This window comes from Paroedura picta, chromosome 7 (genome assembly GCF_049243985.1).
Source record: "Paroedura picta isolate Pp20150507F chromosome 7, Ppicta_v3.0, whole genome shotgun sequence".
Classification (NCBI taxonomy): Eukaryota; Metazoa; Chordata; class Lepidosauria; order Squamata; family Gekkonidae; genus Paroedura; species Paroedura picta.
Window position 1 is genome coordinate 123,539,048 of NC_135375.1, and position 18,542 is coordinate 123,557,589.

Genomic DNA, 18,542 nt, shown 5'->3' on the forward strand with positions numbered 1-18,542 from the left:
CTTGGAAGAAATGTTCAGTTTTCACGTTCCTCTTCTCAAGTTCATTTGCTCATTTTTTCATGCTCAGTGATTTCCAGCTCGTTCATCACTCAACTGACAGAACAATCCTAGGCAGAGTTCCTCCAGCTCAACCCATTAAAAACAGTAGGTTTATTTATTTATTTGTTTAGTTTTATTTATTTGATTTCTATACCAGAGTAACTCTGTGCAGGTTGGCACTATTAATTTTCTGCTCTCTCTTCCTTTCTGACCACATAAGAAAATCAGTTAAAATCTTTTTTATATATGTCCAGCTTTTCTAAACATTTGGCAAAAAACAGGAGAAGAATTACACACATTGGCAATAGGATTAACTCTACACGTGGCTACAGAGTACGGGAGTCTCCAGGCAGCTGTTTAATTCAGGTATAAAAGACATCATTATGGCCAGTAGTATATTAAGCTTTGTGTTAAATTGCAAGGGTTATTGGGAAGGATCCCCCCTCCTCGAAGGGTCTGAGGAGTCCAACTCAAGGAGCTCTGCCAAGATCAGAATGGAGAGCTTACCAGGTAAAGGCAGTGCAGATCGTTCTCCAGGACAAAGCTCTTCATTGCCCGCTGGAGGTCAGCAAAGATTTCCAGGGCTGCGAATGGGGAGAAGGAGGAGAACAGGGTGGCAGAGCCAAGATGGGTCGGACTGTAGATTTCTGTTGGGGAAAGACAGAACCTTTCAACACCGCAGGGAAACGTTCCAACAGGTTGTCGTTTGAGAAGGGCGTTTGAAGAAGCTCCTTCGGTCTCTTTGGACCAGAAACTTGAGTGTCCCTGAAATGAGACTAATTTCAAGAGTCAGGCGACTACAAACGGCACCTTTAGCCATGAATCATATCAATCCCGGAAGTAGACTGCAGGCTCATATCAGTGTTCCAAATTAAATTGTATGGGAACTTGCCTGGGCATTAGTCATTTACTAGTATCAAAGCCCATTTTAAAAATGGGCTTTGAAAGGGGCAGCAGACAGGAGGTAGTAAGAGGGTGACTGTGGCTCCCTTTGGCACACAAAACAGGCTACAGGGAGTGGAAAGCCCGCCCCCTCCGGGGGCAACAGGGCTTTGCAACCCACAGGGAGGCTCCAAACACCCCCCTGCCTCCCTCCCAGCAGGAGCGTACCTGCGGACCGCAAAGCCCTGTCGCTGCCTCTCTCCTCGTGGGCGGAAATGGAGGTCGCAGCCTCTAAGCTTCTAGCAGGAAAGGAGGGCAGGGGGAGCTGGAGGGGGAGGGCCAATCAGGGTGGACCTGGGCGGACAGGGCCCCGGACAGTCTCCTCCCAGGAGGCTCTTTCCCAAATAGATAAGGGAGCGAAATAGTGTTAAGGATTTATTTGGATTTTATACTGCCCATTCTTTATGGTTCTGGGTGGTTTACATGGAACATTGCATAAATTTACATGCATAACATGCATATCCTATAAACCCCTAGAAGAGGTTGCTTTCCTAGTTAAGGAACATCAGCATCATGCTGTTTTCCTTTTTAAACACTCCATGCATATACGTTCTGTGGAAAGGCAAAGAAAGGGGGGGTGGCAGTTGCTCCTCTTTTGATAACAGAAAGATTTCAGAAGATAGCTCTGCTTAGTCCCACGGAAACGGTTGATTCTGATCTTTAACATAAAACTGATGGGAGAAATTGGGCCACATCTTAAATGTGGGGTCATCAACATGCAGGCGCCACTTGGCCATCCTTCCATTCCACTAGAATCCTGATGAAGTGCTGGATGCCTGGTCACAAGTCTGGAGCCAAGAAGGGGCTAAATGAGGGAGACCCAACCCTCATCCAGTGTCGTTTTTGAGATGAAGAAGAAAAAGAAGAAGAAGAAGAAGAAGAAGAGTTGGTTCTTATATGCCGCTTTTCCCTACCCGAAGGAGGCTCAAAGCGGCTTACAGTCGCCTTCCCATTCCTCTCCTCATTTACTAGCTGCAAAGCCCATTCATAAGAACCAGCATTGAGAGGCTCCCCCCCCCCCACGCACCCGTGGGCCAGCGGTGGGGCGGGCAAGTCCCTAGGAAGCGCTCTGGGTGCCACTGTGAGGCAGCGGGTGCGCTTGGCAGGCCGCAGAGAAGGGATCTCTCCTCCGCTCTGCCGGAACCACTTACCTGGAGCCCGGCAAGTGCAGCTCCTGCCCTCCCTCACTGACTGCTGGCTCCAGCAGCCAGGCGCGTCTGTGAGGCGAGGGGTGAATGGTCGGTGAGGGAGGGCGGGAGCCGCAGGGGCAGGGCTAATCAGGGTGCGGCCAGCAAAGCTGGCCACACCCTGATTGGCCCTATTTTTATTCGGACAGCCAGACTCGCTCCTCCCTGAGGACAGTTTCATAAATATAAAGAGCAAACCATGGATAAAGATACTTTGCCTTTCTGCCCAATGGAGAACCAAAGCAGCTTAGTGCATTCACCTGTGCTCCATTTCACCCTCACAACAACCCAGTGAGGTAGTTTAGGCTGGGAGTATGTGACCGGCTCAATGTCATTGAATGAGATTCCATGGCCGGGGGGGGGGGGGGGATCTGAGCCTGGACAAGGACCTGCTGATCTGTCCTGGACAGGGTCACAACTTCCCTTAAAGTGCTGGAGTTCTCCTGTACTGGGCCTGGATGTTTGGGTGGCCAGGGCTGAATTTAACCGGCTCTGGATGGTTTACCAGCTAACCCTCTCTCCAAGAACTCAGCCCCTGGGATCCAGGCCTTAGTAACTACGGATTCCTGTAGTGAAACTGCCATTTAAGAGCATTAAAGAACAGTCCTGGGTCCAGAAAACGGTGATCAGGTTAGAAACCATTGTTGCTCATATCAAACACATCATCTGTGAAGAACACTGCACTGGCTTCCAGAATTTTTTTTTAAACTTAACACTATTAATCACCCAAGACTAAGGTATCTTAAGGAACGGCTCCTCTTGTGTGCTTTGCGGAAATCAAAAGCCCCCTGAGGCTTCAAGGAACTCTGTGAAGAAATCTTGCCTTTTTGGCGCTGACATGCTGGTTTTGGAATTCACTTTCCCAAGCAGGCCTGTTCATGGCTGGAGTTTAGGAGGCTGGTGAAAAAACAGGGCGAGGCATGGCTTGGTTCTCCTGGATGAAGAAATACTGTTCCCGAAACCAGAAACCTGGTGCTTGGAACCATCTACCGCAAGACTGCCCCTCATTGCTTGACGTCCCAAGCCTCAGCAAAAAAAGTGAGGCTCATGGCCAGGGTGAATCCTCCTGATTTCAGGCCCTGCGAGTGGCCCCCAAAATGGAGCAGTGGGCACAGGAGAAAGGTTCCTATCCACGTACGAGTGGCATGTCAAGGCCGGCCCAGTTCCAACGCCAAAGGATCTCACGGCAACTGATTGCCTACAATAGTGTAGGATGCAATGGTATAGTTGTTAAGAGTGGTGATTTCTAATCTGGCAAGCTGGGTGTGATTCCCCACTCCTCCACCTGCAGTCAGCTAGGGGACCTTGGGCTGGTCACAGTCTTGTTAGAGCTGTTCTGACAAAGCAGTAATTTCACGCCTCTCTCAGCCTCACCCACCTGTGTCTGTTGTGGAGAGAGGAAGGGAAGGCGACTGGAAGCTGCTTTAGGACTCCTTCGGGAAGAGAAAAGCAGCATCTAAGAACCAACTCTTCCTCTTCTTCTTCAGTAATCTCAGGGCTCTCTCGGCCTCTCCTCCCTCACAGGGTGTCTGTGGTGGGGAGAGGAAAGGGAAGGTGAATGGAAGCCGCTTTGAGATTCCTTCAGGTAGAGAAAAGTGGCATCTAAGAACCAACTCTTCCCCTTCTTCTTCAGTAATCTCAGGGCTCTCTCAGCCTCTCCTCCCTCACAGGGTGTCTGTGGTGGGGAGAGGAAGGTGATTGGAAGTCACTTTGAGACTCCTTCAGGTAGAGAAAAGTGGCATATAAGAACCAACTCTTCCCCTTCTTCTTCAGTAATCTCAGGGCTCTCTCGGCCTCTCCTCCCTCACAGGGTGTCTGTTGTGGGGAGAGGAAGGGAAGGTGATTGGAAGCCACTTTGAGACTCCTTCAGGTAGAGAAAAGTGGCATATAAGAACCAACTCTTCCCCTTCTTCTTCAGTAATCTCAGGGCTCTCTCGGCCTCTCCTCCCTCACAGGGTGTCTGTGGTGGGGAGAGGAAGGGAAGGTGATTGGAAGTCACTTTGAGACTCCTTCGGGTAGAGAAAAGTGGCATAGAAGAACCAACTCTTCCTCTTCTTTTTCAGTAATCTCAGGGCTCTCTCAGCCTCCCCTTCCTCACAGGGAGTCTGTTGTGGGAAGAGGAAAGGGAAGGAGATTGGAATCCGCTTTGAGATTCCTTCAGCTAGAGAAAAGTGGCACATAAGAACCATCTCTTCTTCTTCAGTAATATCAGGCCTCTCTCAGCTTCTCCTCCCTCACAGGGTGTCTGTTGTGGGGAGAGAAAAGGGAACGCGATTGTAAGCTGCTTTGACACTCCTTCAGGTAGGGAAAAGAGGGCTATAACACCCAACCCTTCTTCTACGCACTCAGTGTCAAAGAGCTGCACTCAGCATTGGCAGAGACACCTGGATGAGCTTCTGCTTGTGGATTTAAATTAAAATATTTAAAGAGGGAAAACACGCAGTCCAAGCCTGCACTCACTTTTACCTTTGCCCGTGTCAGAGGTTAAAACCTGGATGAATTCATTCTCCAGCAGCCATTTCACACAGGCATCAATGGCCCCGTGACACATTTTCTCCTGACCTCTGCCGCTGTCCTGCTGGCCGTCTTTCAGGCTAGCCCCAAGGAGGGTGCAGGAAGCATACGCCTGAATGTCTTGTGGGGAACTAGCTACTCCACCGACTATGATCTGTTAGAAGAAGAATTGGATCAGCTTGCTTGTTAAGCAATGCAGATGAAAGCAGTTGGGAGATCTGCATCCCATTCATCTCTTTGAGGTTACACAAAGCCACAGCAACAGAACTAATAAATAAGAATTACAACATATAAGCAAACCAGATGAAAGAACAGTGTTGAGACAACATTTGACTTCCATATAAATATAGAATAAAAAGATGAACCAGTAGCAGGTTACCAGTTGACTAAAAGAAATTATGTTTAAAACGTGGGTTTCATAACTCTATGATCCCAGAGTCTCCTAAATGCATTCATTAAAATTTGTAACCGGTATTAAAGACAAGAACTTCAAACCAATATAAAATGGTCCGCAAATTTCAAAAGCTTTACTAAACCAAACTGGCTGTTATTGTTATTGTTATGTAATTTATTATTGGAAAGAAGCAAGGGAAAAACCTGACTGCCATTCCGCAGGTAGGGAGTTTCATGATCTGTAGACAGCACTGAAAGCTGCCATGTTTAACAACTCCCTTCAAGGTGACAAGGAAACATTAACATAACACAGAGCCCAGCCGGAACAGAGCTTCAAAGGAGAACACAGAGGCACCAGAAGGAAGGGGGCGGAGGAAGGGGTGAGGTATTAGGCAACCCCAGCCCCCATCCAGGAGGAAGCTGGAGAAGGTGGCATGGCACATGACACCACCATCAATGCAGTTCACAGAATGACTCACTTGCTCCAGTCCAAATGCTCCAGATGAAATTTCATTGCTCCAGTGCTAATTCCTTCCCAAATCTGTTTTCTGCAAAACAAACGCTGCCCCCCATTGTGCATGCTTCGCTTTGTATATGCTTCGCTTTTGGAACAGTCAAGCGTCACCGTTCACAATTTGGCCAAAGAAACTAATACAAAGACAAAACGTTACATACCTCAAGGATCGCACGTATCATGCTAGACGTAACCTCTTCTCCCTCCTGCCTGAGCAAACAGCTACTGATTGGCTTGAGGCAGCCCTGAAGCAGCGTAGCCCCTTTGGTCTTCTCCGAAGGCTTGCACATCAGAATGCTCTCGCCTGTGATCCAAGCACACTTGTCAACCAGGAGAGGGAATATTCTGCCTTGATTTAATAAGCAGCATGTGCAAACGCCATTATTTTAGGACACATTGAGTTCTAAAGGAAGTTTTCACTGGGGTAACAACAAAAAAGGTAGAGAATGCAATTATAGCATTTCCAGTTCTTGATCGCCGAACCAAAAACGTTTACTCAAATTACATGCTTAGTATATTGTGCAGATAATGCCGGAAGGCTGTATTTAATCTGAAATGCACATTTTGTCAAATTCTATTGCCTGATCCTGTCAGGATCAGTGTGGGCAGAAGCATCCTGCAATGCTCCTTCGTATGTCTGTATCTTCTCTGCGGGAGGGAGTTCTGTGGGCCTGGGAAGGTTTGGGAGTATGGGGTTGTTTAGAGCCTCCCTTGGATCTCTGTGCAGGCTACGTGTTACTTTTCTGTTGACAGACAGGTGTTGGGAGGAGAGCAAGCTTCAGGGCCATCTGTCCTTGGAGCTGCAGGGTCTGGCAGTTAGTGGTCGCACCTGGGTGTAAGAACTGGGCCAGGGAAAATGGGAAGGTTACCTTCCAAAGAGGGGATTGGTATGACGTGACATGAAGGTTGGGGAATACATCTATCTGAATAGGTATTGCAAATTAATCTTAACAAAAAGTATCACACACTTAGTTTCTTTTCAAAAATCGCCTCTCCTCAAGATGCCAGACCTGTTTGAGAAGTCGACTAGGCGTGTAACAGGCGCTTTGACTTATTGCATACGAACCTGGATTGCTTGAGGGCAACCTTTGTGTGACTGCTGCTGAGACACACCTACGATTCTCTTGACCATTTTTTGACCCTTGAGGATTACTTTGGTCTATGCCTCATATATCAGCTTCCTATACCATTTCATGCATTGACGTGAGACACAGCCCACAAACCTTGACGCCGCAAGGCTTAAAAAGCCTTTTAAGAGAACAATGAGGTTTTCAAAGTGTTGCAGGATTTCTGTTATTTCAAATTTATGCGACACTATTCAGTCCAAATCCTTTGGCCACCTCCTGAGAAGGAAGGACTCCTTGGAGAAGAGCTTAATGCTGGGAGCGATCGAGGGCAAAAGAAGAAGGGGACGACAGAGAATGAGGTGGCTGGATGGAGTCACTGAAGCAGTCGGTGCAAACTTAAATGGACTCCGGGGAATGGTAGAGGACAGGAAGGCTTGTAGGATCATTGTCCATGGGGTCGCGATGGGTCGGACATGACTTTGCACCTAACAACAACAACATTCAGTCCTCTAACTGCACTCACCTATTGTGTCCACACCTTTCCTTCCGGCTCTCCCAGACATCTGCTTGTACGTTAAGACATCCAGGGACCTGCCGCCAAACGTAGGTGTCCGAATAATTACCCGGCGCGCAGGCAGGTTCACCCCAGAAGAAAGTGTAGAGGTTGCTGCCAAGACTCGCAGCACTCCTTGACGAAATGCTACTTCGAGGATGTCTCGCTCATCAAACGTTAGACCTGAGATGCAATGAGAATTAAAGCACAGCCTTCAATACTGGCAATGCCCAACAACGGCAGCACAGAAAGGACACTACCAAGGCCGGGCAAGATTTGGATCTGAGTTTCATGCAGTTTCATGTTCTGGATGAGTGATGGATTTCCTTGATAATGACAAATGAATGTAATGAGAATCAAAGTCTTGGTTCCTATCTCATAACAGAAAATACAGAAGACAATATTTTGTGAAAGCACATTGAAATGGCTGATAAAGGAAAAATAACACCATAGTTATTTTGAGAATATTAGAACCATAGAAGAAACTTGTGGGAACACACCAGTGGTCCCTCTAGTCCAGCATCTTTTCTCACACAGTGGCCAACCAGTTTCTCTGAAAGGCCAACAACACGACAAAGAGCCCAAGGCCTTCCTAAGAAGAGCCCTGCTGGATCTAACCAGTGGTCCCTCTAGTCTAGCATCCTTCTCACAGTAGCCAACCAGTTCCACTGTAGGGCCAACAAGAGGACACAGAGGCCAAGACCTCCCCCTGTTAAGAACATCAGAAGGGCCCTGCTGGATCAGACCAGTGGTCCATGTAGTCTAGCATCCTGTCACATACAGCAGGCAACTAGCTCTTCTGAAGGGCCAACAACAGGGCACAGAAACTCAATTATGAAGGGTCCAAACTAATCACTGTTCTAGTGAAAGCAATTCTTGAATACCGTTTTGACTTCCGTTTCTAAAAGCCATTGACCCAAGTGGTAGAAAAGAGCAAGAGTCTTTTGTAGCATGGCAGAAGCAGCTCACTTCTTCAGATACAAATTATATGGCTAAATTGTCTTGCTGTTGAACTGGACTCCATCCATTGGAACGCCAGGCTGACTGTGCGCTTGGAGAAGCACCCCTTCTGAAGTGACATGAGCATTCTCCATTGGCCATACCTGATTCAAACAGTGGATGAACGGGAGGGGGGGATTTCCCCAGAGTTCTCCACCAGGATGTAGAAGTGCATGAGCATAAATGCAACGGCACCATACAACGACCCAAACGTACCCGCATGATGAAAAGCAACTCCCCATTTGATCGTCCGCTGAAGTACGGAGTCCAGACCAGAAGGAGAACGCTTCAGCTGGTCCATCAACTGCTCTATCCCTTGAACGTCCAGGGCCACCGGTGACAGACTGGAAGTTTTCTGAAGGCCTTTAATCAGGAGAGAGGAAACATCTGCCTGTCATTATTATGGAACTTTTTCCAAAGCACCCTCCCCTCCCCATCCCTTTCCTCTGACTGACATTCCTGCTGAAGGCTGCAGAACTCCCTGGCGATGATGTTGGCCAACTTCTCACACCAGTTCTTTGACGGACAGAAGATGAGGACGGAGTGGCCATCCTGAACCGTCTCATAACACAGGCTCACCACGTGGTCCTCGTCTCCCTAAAGCAAAGCAGACAATTTCTTTATCAGCCAATGGGTTTCGCAGGAGACCCTCTCCCACTCTTGGAAGACTGAGCTTGGCCTTCACAGGGGCAAGAAACAGCATCTTAAGAAGGACGGAGGAAGTTCACTCAGGATAAAAAGATGACAACAAGCACCAGCATTGGCCATTTGGGGAGGGGGGAAATGGGTTGACATGACCATATATGGTCGTGAAAACCTTGTTGAGAAACCCTGACTGAAGAGTTTGATCTGAAGTTGATACCGATACCTAAAATGGGCTGTGTTTTACTGAGTTACCTTCACATGTGGGAGAGGCTGGATTTCTCTCACGGCTTTCATCGACATGTCGTAGACTTTGCTGCCCAGTTTCAACTGCTCCACAAGCGGCACGGGACGGAAATCTGTGTGGTACAGATCGGCATTTAGCCAGCATGCCAGGAGATCCAGGTTAGGAAGGGTGGCGCTCATGCCTACTATTTGTATCCTGTCCGAAAGCAACCCCTTGGTTTGTCTATAAGGAAAACACACACAAAACACGAATTGTGACCAATACCAATTAAGCCGTCCCAGCGTACAATCAAGTGGCAGAACTTGCAGCCAAACTATATGACAGCTGATGTTCATTTACATGACTTTGAAGGGAGAATCCAAAAAATTCAGACAGGCAGGCTTGGCCTACGAGGGCTATGGATTCCGGAGACAATGGGGTGAAGGAGCAGAGTCGCCTGAAACTCAACCCCTCCAAGACAGAGGCCCTGTTGTTGGGTGGTAGGGGGCGGGATCAGGAAGTGCGTTTACCCACCCTGGCAGGGGCGCAACTTACCATCGCATCCCAGGCCAGGAACTTGGGTGTGACCACTGATGCCTCCCTGACTAAGGAGACACAGGTCAAGAAAGTAGCCAGCCAGGCATTATTCTATCTTCGCCAGGCTCGGCTACTAGCGCCCTACCTGTCCCCAAACACTTGGCCACAGTGATCCATGCAACGGTCACCTCCAGAATAGATTTCTGTAAGTCGCTCTGCGCAGGCCTACCCTTGTCCTTGATCCGGAAACTTCAGCTAGTGCAAAACGCAGCTGCTAGGGTCCTCACTGGCACATCTTGGAGGGCCCACATCTAGCCAGTGCTGAGGCAGCTGCATTGGTTGCCAATTGCTGTCCGGATCCGGTTCAAGGTTTTGGTTTTAACCTTTAAAGCCTTACACGGTTTGGGACCCACATACCTGAGGGACCGCCTATCGCTCTATGCCCCCCGCAGGGCCTTACTCTCTGCGGGTGAAAATTTGCTGGTCGTTCCTGGCCCCACCCCAGGGAAGTGCGCCTAGCCTCAACCAGGGCCAGGGCCTTATCGGTCCTCGCCCCGACTGGGTGGAAGGAGCTCCCGGGTGAGCTCCGGGGCCTGCTGGATCTTTCAGTGTTCCGCAGGGCCTGTAAGACGGAGCTCTTCCACCAGGTCTATGGCTGAGGCTGGGGATGGCGAGGTAGACCAACGACCCCCCCATCCCCGAGTAGTACATCATCTGACCTCCTTCTACATCTCACTAGTAGTGGAGGTTGGGGGTGGATTTCCCATCATGTTGGGTTTTTATGTTTTTTAATGAGTGTTTTAATGGGGATTTTATAAGATGTTGTCACCCGTCACGAGCTGGCCAGGGATTGGCGGGGAATAAATCAATAATAATAATAATAATAATAATAATAATAATAATAATAATAATAATAATAATAATAATAATAATAATAATAAATAAATAAATAAATAAATAAATAAATAAAAGGTGACTGCCTTTTGCTGTCAGAGGCATCTGGCTGGCTGGCTAGCACTGCTGCTGGAATCAGGATACTGGGCTGGATGGACTGGCCCAGGTAAAGCAATAGTCGCTTCTTATCAGGTGTGAAAGCTGCTTTCTGCTGTATAACCAAGAGAAACTCCAGAATCTGCATCAAACACCGTGGAGAGACCACATCACTCTGATCCTCCAGCAACTGCACTGGCAACCAATCGGATCAGGTTTAAGGTGTTGGCATTCACCTTATATGTGGTCAGGGTTCTGAGCTCCTCAAGGACCGTCTGCTTGCCTAAACACCCCAAAGAATGACATGCTCCATTTACTCCAACAATCTGGGGATCCTCAGCCCAAAGAAATTCGCCTGGCCTCAACCACAGCCAGAGCCTTTCTGGTCTGGTGGAACAAGCTCCCCAATGAGATCAAGGCCCTGCCGGAACTCAGACAGTTCTGCAGGACCTGCAAAATGGAGCTCTTCCGCCAGGCTTTTGGGTGAGGCCAACAGATCTCACATTACCAGGCTACTCTGATGGCCAACATATCCCTAGCCTAAGGCTTCTGTTAACCGTTATTTTGGCTCTAATTGATGTTGACTGTTTATGATAGATTGTGTTTTTCATTTCAAATTGTTGCAAATATTTCAGTGTATCTTCTCATTCCCACTGTTTCGTGTACACTGCCCCAGACATCATAGTAATGGCCAGTGTATGAATGAATAAATGAATGAATGAAATGAACTTTTAAAGAAACACACAGCTGAAGAACATAAATCCTTTGCCTTTTCAGGCAGAGGCAGGAAAAGGCAAAGGGTTCATGTTGTTCAGCTGTTCCTCTTGTTGTTCCTCTTCCACATGCAGCCAGCTGGGTGACCTTGGGCCAGTCATGGTTCCCTCAGAGCTCTCTCAGCCTCACCTACCCCACTGGGTGTCTGTTCTGGAGAGATGACAGGTAGGCAATTGTAAGCAGCTTTGAGAGTCCTTCAGGCACTAAGAAACAGGTACAAAAACACAGCTCATCTTATGCAGGGGTAGTCAAACTGCGGCCCTCCAGATGTCCATGGACTACAATTCCCAGGAGCCCCCTGCCAGCGAATGCTGGCAGGGGCTTCTGGGAATTGGAGTCCATGGACATCTGGAGGGCCGCAGTTTGACTACCCCTGGAGGATGCAGCGATTGCAAAAAGAGCCACTCCCCTTCACTCCTGAAGCACATCCGTAAATAGATATAGTGGGGGTCAACCACCACCATCCCTGGAATTCTTAAATCCAGCTATGCTTTTTCAAATAAACAGCAAAAAGTCCTCTTCATTTACTCACTTGCTTTTCATTCGCTCCGTCAAAAAACAAATTTTTGTCAGCAGGAGTTCCAGCAAATACCCTCGCTGAGAATCTCCCAACATGTGCAACTCATCCACAACCACGATGCCTGATAAGGAAATAATTTTAAATCCCATTAGGAGGTTTACCACATATTCTGTACATTGTTGTCATTGCACCTTCCTCTGGAAAAGTATCAGTTTCAACCAAGGCTGTCAACAGGCAGGGCAGAACGTTTAGCAGCCAACACATTCACGCGCCATTTAGGAAAGAAAAGTTGCTGAAGCTTCGTCACTTTTGCAGGAGATTTAGATATTAGATGGAGAAGTCCATATTTAAATCAATGGCACAACACATGCTAGGGTTCTCTGTTCAAGAGCCAGCTTGGTGTAGTGGTTGGGAGCACGGATTTGATTCCCCGCTCCTCCTCCACATGCAGCCAGCTGGGTGAACTTGGGCCAGTCACAGAGCAGTTCTACCAGAGTTCTCTCAGCCCCACAGGGTGTCTGTTGTGGGGGTGTCTGTCTCAGTCACAGGGTGTCTGTTGTGGGGAGAGGAAGGGAAGGCGATCATAAGCTGCTTTGAGACTCCCTCTGGTAGAGAAAAGCGGCATCTAAGAACCAACTCTTCTTTGTAATTTGGGGACTGAAGAGACAGACGAACACAGGGACCGCCAACATCATGCCTGCAGCTCCCACCAGCACCTTTCCAGACACCTGCCAAAAGTGGCCAGGGACTTAGGGGGCTTCTGAATGCCCACAGGAGATCTGATTGGCTGCGCAGATTTTTAAAGGGATTACACTTGCCACCGCAGCCAAAGTGTCCTGTGTGACAGAAAGCATGCACAAAAAGACTTTAAAACCATAAGTGCATGGAGAAAGGTGTCCTGTTGAGCGGAGCTTCTACCTGAAATGCTGGAAAATTGCTTTAAGAATTATACAGCCTCACTTCCTGCTGTACCATCTGCTTCAATCCAATCTGAGCTATACTTATTGCTCAGTTACTTCTGCATCTTGACTCTAATTAGCCCTTCCTGGCAACTAACCCCCCCTCCCCATATTTCGTGAAACTCTGGGGTTTCTTGTTGGCCCTTGAAGGGTTTCCTGAATGGGTGGGAGTTAATTTTTATATTTAAAAAAAATTGTTAAACGTTAATCTGGTTATATGACCATATGTGGTCATGTTAGCCCACCACCACCATCCCTCCCCAAATGGCCAATGGGCATGGAGGAGATGAGAAGGGGAGGAGCCTTGGGTGGGCATGTCCACAGCTCTGCTTCCCAACCATCTTCTGCACGATGGCGCCACTTCTGGGGTTTCCCAGAGCCTGAAGAATGTTTCAGGGGTTTCTCAATGGTAAAAAGGTTGAGAAAGGCTGACCTATATGTAATGGCTGGCGAAGTCTGTTTTAATGTATCAGAAGTGTGCCTGCACAGGAAAACCTATACCCAGAATTAAACTTTGCTGGTCTTCAAGGTGCCACCGCATTCAAACTCTGTATGGTTGCTTCAGACCAACAAGGCTACCCACCTGAATCTCCCTGCCCGTTTGTTATTGGTTCTGTCACCTGCTATGCACATTTTCTAGATCAGCCTTTCTCGACTTTACCTTCGAGAAACCCCTGTTGCATTCAAGAAACCCCAGAAGTGTGAACAACCTCATCGTGCAGAATATGGTTGGAAAGCATGGCTGTGTATGCGCCCACCTGTGGCCCCTCCCTTTCATACGCCCTCCAGGCCCCTCACTGGCCATTTGGGGGGGGGATCAACATGACCATGACTAATAATTTTTTAACAATTTTTTAAAAAAAAAATTATATATATATATATATATATATATATATATATATATATATATATATATATATATATATATATATATATATATATATATATATAAAATTAAGTAATCCATCCCTTCAGGAAACCTTTCTGAAGCCTTCATGAGATCCTGGTTGAGAAAGTCTGTTCTAGAAGGTACAGGTTACCCCTGTTTTCCTGACAACTCTTTGCCCTTCACAACTCTGGAACCGTGCACGACAATGCGGGCCCCGCGGGAGCTTCCAGCATTCCACAGAGCCTGCAAAACGGAGCTCTTCTGCCAGGTCTATGGCTGAGGCTGGCGTGGCGAGGAAGATCTGGTGGCTTCCCCAACATAAAGAGTGCAAGCACCCACCGTGCAATTTGTGCTCCCTCCGCCAACTCCTATATTAGATTTTGAGGGTCTAGTGGGTCATTGACCGCCATGGTTTTATTGTTTTAGGAGTCTGTTTTTAAGGCGTCTGTATTGATGAATGTCTGGATGTGTTTTAGTGGGGTTTTAATGGACTGTTGTAACCCGCCACGAGCCAGTTATGAGAGCAGCGGGTAATAAGTCGAAATAATAAAAATAAATCATAACCACGCTCCCTCCTTAGAGATTTTTCTATGGGTCTGGACGCAGCAGCCCTTTTAGAATGGGTGACATCATGTACAAAAGAACAGACTCAGGTGTGCAGTGTCACAGCAGCAAGCCCAATCTCATTCAGGTGGACTTGCTTCCATGCAATGCATCAAACTGCACTGCAAATCCGTTTTAAGGAAACGGCTAAATTCTGACATAACTCCTCTGTGCCTTTCACTGATGGAATATCGCTATTGTTCCTTATAGAGCTGTTCAGCTAGGTTTTTGTTACAACTACAGAAAAAGCGGCCTTCCAGTTTTGAACGGATGGATGAAACGCTCAGAATTGCCCACGTGGGAAAATATGTACTAGGCAGGACAAGTGTACTCCAATGGGCTACTCTATCTCAGCAAACTCTTGGAATGTTCTGGGAACCTGATTATAAGTAAATGGAATATGATGCACATTTGCTATGGGACATAACTCTGTTTTACAGGAGAGAGCAGGTAGATCACGACGCTTTCTCTCTCCCCCCCCCCCCCATTCCAGTTGTTGTAATCTCTTACCCAGCAAGTCCATCATGTTCTCTTCTATTAGTCGGTTGATCAGACTGTTGGCTCGCTCGATGGTGCAGACAGCAACGTCCAAGGCTGAGAAGCCGACCGCAGGGGAAATGTTGCCTATGTAGCCTTCCACCTGAACACCAGCTTCTTGGAAGAGAGCCTGCCCGCCAGAGACATAATACATGACTGTTTCATAGGTTTAGTGGGTGCTCTTGCGCAGCACGAGAGAAGGACACACTGAAACAGCTTTAGACACATCAGCAGGGCAGTCTCCTTTCTGGGGTGACTTAAAATTGCCAGCTGGGCAGCAGACAGGCAGGCTTTTCTGAAGCTTGTTCATCATCTCTTTTGGGCCAGGGGTCACCGGCACAGATGTCAACGTTTGCATCCTCATCTGCAAGACTGAAATGCTGCACGTTTATTCCTTGGAATATATTCTCCAAACCCAGTTCACACTGCCTTTTCCTCTGGCTCTAGTTTTTGGTGCGTTTCTACACTTTGGGCTTCCTATCCTGTGGATCTACTCCAGCGTTTATGGCTTGTGAAGTCACACATAGTCCTGCCTTCAAGCATCACATTGCAGCTCTCACAGCAGGGCTGCTACTCCAGAGAGAAGAGATTGGGGGGGGGGGGTTGAACCCTACTTTTTACTACCCAAAGGAGTCTCCAAGTGGCCTTCCCTTCCTCTCCCCAAACCCTGTGAGGTACGTGGGGCTGGGAGAGCTCTGAGAGAACTGTAACTGACTCAAGGTCACCCAGTTGGCTGCATGTGAAGGTCTGGGGAATCAACCCTGGTTCTGCAGATTGGAGGTCACTGCTCTTTAACCACTACACCAAGCTGCATCTCCAGGCACTGAAGATGCAGAAATCCCATTTGTAATCCCCAATACCCCTGGAGGCTGTTAGGCTAAGAGTGTTGAGCCATGCTGCCACCTTCACAGCCAAGTGCCAAGTCCTGCAGGCCTCTTGGGAAGAGGATGGTTGCAGTATTCCAAAAGGTATCAGACTTTTCTTCCTCAGCAGTGATGTTAATTCCCAACCACTGCAAAGGATGCCTTTTTAAACATGTATATTAGAAATGTCACCTTGTAAGCATCTAGGCCAGGGATGGTCTATCACTGGCAGGGACTCATGGAAACTGTAGTCCATGAACCTCTGCGAGTGCCACCATTTGGCCACTGCTGATCTAAGGCACAAACCATAATTATCTGTACACCGCCCGTGGCGCCGCGGGCGCCACGGACTAAATAAAGCTGTAAGCCCGTGGAAGGCGGGCTGTGTCCGGGATGAGGAAGGGTGCCAATTGGCCCCTTCCCCCGGAGAGACTATCGGAGGGACCAATCGGCAGGCGCGAAGCGCCTGCCGATTGGTCCCTTTGATTCCTTGCCGGAGGAACTGCGAGCCGCGCGCAGCGCGGCTCGCAGTTCCTCCTTGGCCGGCGTCAGGCCGCGGACCAGGGAGCACCCGCCAGCCGCGCTATGCGCGGCTGGCGGGTGCTCCCTGCCCGGCGGCCAGCCGCGGCAGGAGGCGCGAAGCGCCTCCCGAGACGTCAGGCTGCCGACCAGGGAGCACCCGCCAGCCGCGCTATGCGCGGCTGGCGGGTGCTCCCTGCCCGGCGGCCAGCCGCGGCAGGAGGCGCGAAGCGCCTCCCGCCGCGTCAGGCCGCCGGCTACGGAGTTCCCGGCAGCCGCCCGCAGGACGAAAACGCTTCCTGGCAAGACGCTTCAAAAATGGCCGCCCGCTGGACGAAGACGCTTCATGGCAAGACGCTTCAAAAATGGCCGCCCGCTGGACGAAGACGCTTCATGGCAAGACGCTTCAAAAATGGCCGCCCGCAGGACGAAGACGCTTCCTGCCAAGACGCTTCAAAAATGGCCGCCCGCCGCCCGCCGCCGCCCGCACTAGCGGAGCGTTGGAGTCCTGTGGCGTCACGGAGATGGATCGGAGCCGGGACAGTGAGCGGCCCGTGAAGTGGCCGCAGCAGCGGACCGCGGCGTACCTGTTGCCTGAACGTCAGGAAGGAACGAGCAGCGGCCGGTAAGGAGCTTGCGGGCTCGGAGGGCAGGAGGCAGGCAGCGGCCTCGGCGCAGGTCCTTCAGTGCGTGCGGCCGAGGTTTGGGCGGCGTGTGGGCGGGGTGCGCATCGTCGGTGCTCCAGGACAGGTCGGCGAAAGTATTCTCGCTGTGCAGTGGGCGGGAGCACGAAGGCAGCCGCGCGCAGTTGTGGTTAATCAGTGAAGGGCGCGGCGCGACAGGGGCTGGTGCTGGGCCAGCTCAAGTCGGAGGGCGGCGGCGATCTTCCTGGTGCCAGCGTACGAAGGAATGGCGGCGGCGAGGCTGCAGCGATGGGGGGGGGGGCTCGCGATTGGTCCCTTGCCGCCGGAATGACAATCGGAGTCCCTTGCCGCTCGCTGCCGCCGCCCGCCCTCTACAACAGCTCCTTTAAGGTTTGCTTCCTTCCTCCCTGCTGCCCTGTCCTTTCCATTCTAGCGCCCATTGTATTTGGGTTACAATGGGCTCTTTTCCTAGTCTTGTATAATTTACATCCTAATCTATATGGCTCAAAGAAAAAAGGCTCTTTCCCCTTCTTATTACATGACTGAAACCTCTGCCACCTTGTATAGAAATACCCATGGCTTACCTTACTGCCTTGTACCCTTTTCACTTCCTGACCTCTTTCATCATCCCTTATGTGTGAATGACATAAAGAACCGCACCTCATTGATGATACCGGGCCTCTCATCTGCTCAACTCCTCCCACCATCTGCCTCTGTCATTTTCTGTGTAAATATTGGAGAATCATTTTCTTTCTTTCACCACAGCTTTAGCTCTGATTTCCAAAAGCGGAAAGTGCTGATGGGCTTCACGGTGCTGCTAGACTCCTTTGGCTCCAGTTTTTGGTGTATTTTAGTGGACCAGACTAAACTCAAAAGAAGCCCCCAAATCTCCCCCACCCACAGGTTCCGTTTTAAGGTTTGTGGCTTAATTCATTGCTTTTAGCCAGGGCCTTAAATTAGGACTCACAGCATGTGAATCCCAAGACAGCCACTGAGGCCTCCACATGAGCTGGCTCAATCGTGTCCTGAAAAGTTCAGGGAGGAACTACAGGGCTTTGTGACTAGCCTAATTCTCCATTGCTACTGTTCTACACTGCAATCCCAAGCAGTTACTCCAGTCGAAGATCATTGATTTCAGTGGGTTTAGATTGGACCAAGTCTTATTTATTTAGATTTCTATTTAAGATCGCATTGATTGTGCTCTACATCAGGGGTAGGCAACCTGTCGTCCTCCAGATGTTCATGGACTACAATTCCCATGAGCAAATGCTGGCAGGGGCTCATGGGAATTGTAGTCCATGGGTCAGATCTTACAGTTGCACAAGTACGAGAAGACCTCCCCCACCTTCCCCTTCTTGCAGCACATGCTCCTTGCCTCAATTTTGCCCAGTTTTGCCCTCTAACAAATGCAACTCCTCTCCTGCCATGCATGACATCAACAAGGATTCCCAGCGCTCACGGCAAGGGTGGTCTGGAGAAAAGGGGAAGGTGAGACACTGTCCTTCTGCAACTGGTGCGACTATACACATTAACCCTTTCCAAGAGGGTAAAAGAAGGAGCCTATTTTATTCTTGCAACAATACTGTGATATAGGTCAGGATGAGCTATGATAGTATCAGTTTGATATCAAC

General features: G+C 49.1%; 1 protein-coding gene across 6 annotated transcripts in view; it reads right to left on the reverse strand.

Moving 5' to 3' along the window:
- The window catches only part of POLQ (DNA polymerase theta), a 60,346-nt gene that overhangs the window by 36,124 nt on the left and 5,680 nt on the right, over positions 1-18,542 (reverse strand). For all 6 annotated transcript variants that reach the window (XR_013232749.1, XM_077346313.1, XM_077346314.1 and 3 more), the window contains exons 4-12: positions 14,859-15,015; positions 11,910-12,018; positions 9,106-9,319; positions 8,664-8,805; positions 8,425-8,571; positions 7,180-7,392; positions 5,751-5,893; positions 4,635-4,836; positions 547-686 (exon numbers count right to left, since the gene is read on the reverse strand). Coding sequence is in view for 5 of the 6 variants with exons in the window: in XM_077346313.1 (XP_077202428.1) it covers positions 547-686; positions 4,635-4,836; positions 5,751-5,893; positions 7,180-7,392; positions 8,425-8,571; positions 8,664-8,805; positions 9,106-9,319; positions 11,910-12,018; positions 14,859-15,015 (1,467 nt within the window). In the remaining variant the exon portion in view is untranslated. The remainder of the gene's footprint in view (positions 1-546; positions 687-4,634; positions 4,837-5,750; positions 5,894-7,179; positions 7,393-8,424; positions 8,572-8,663; positions 8,806-9,105; positions 9,320-11,909; positions 12,019-14,858; positions 15,016-18,542) is intronic.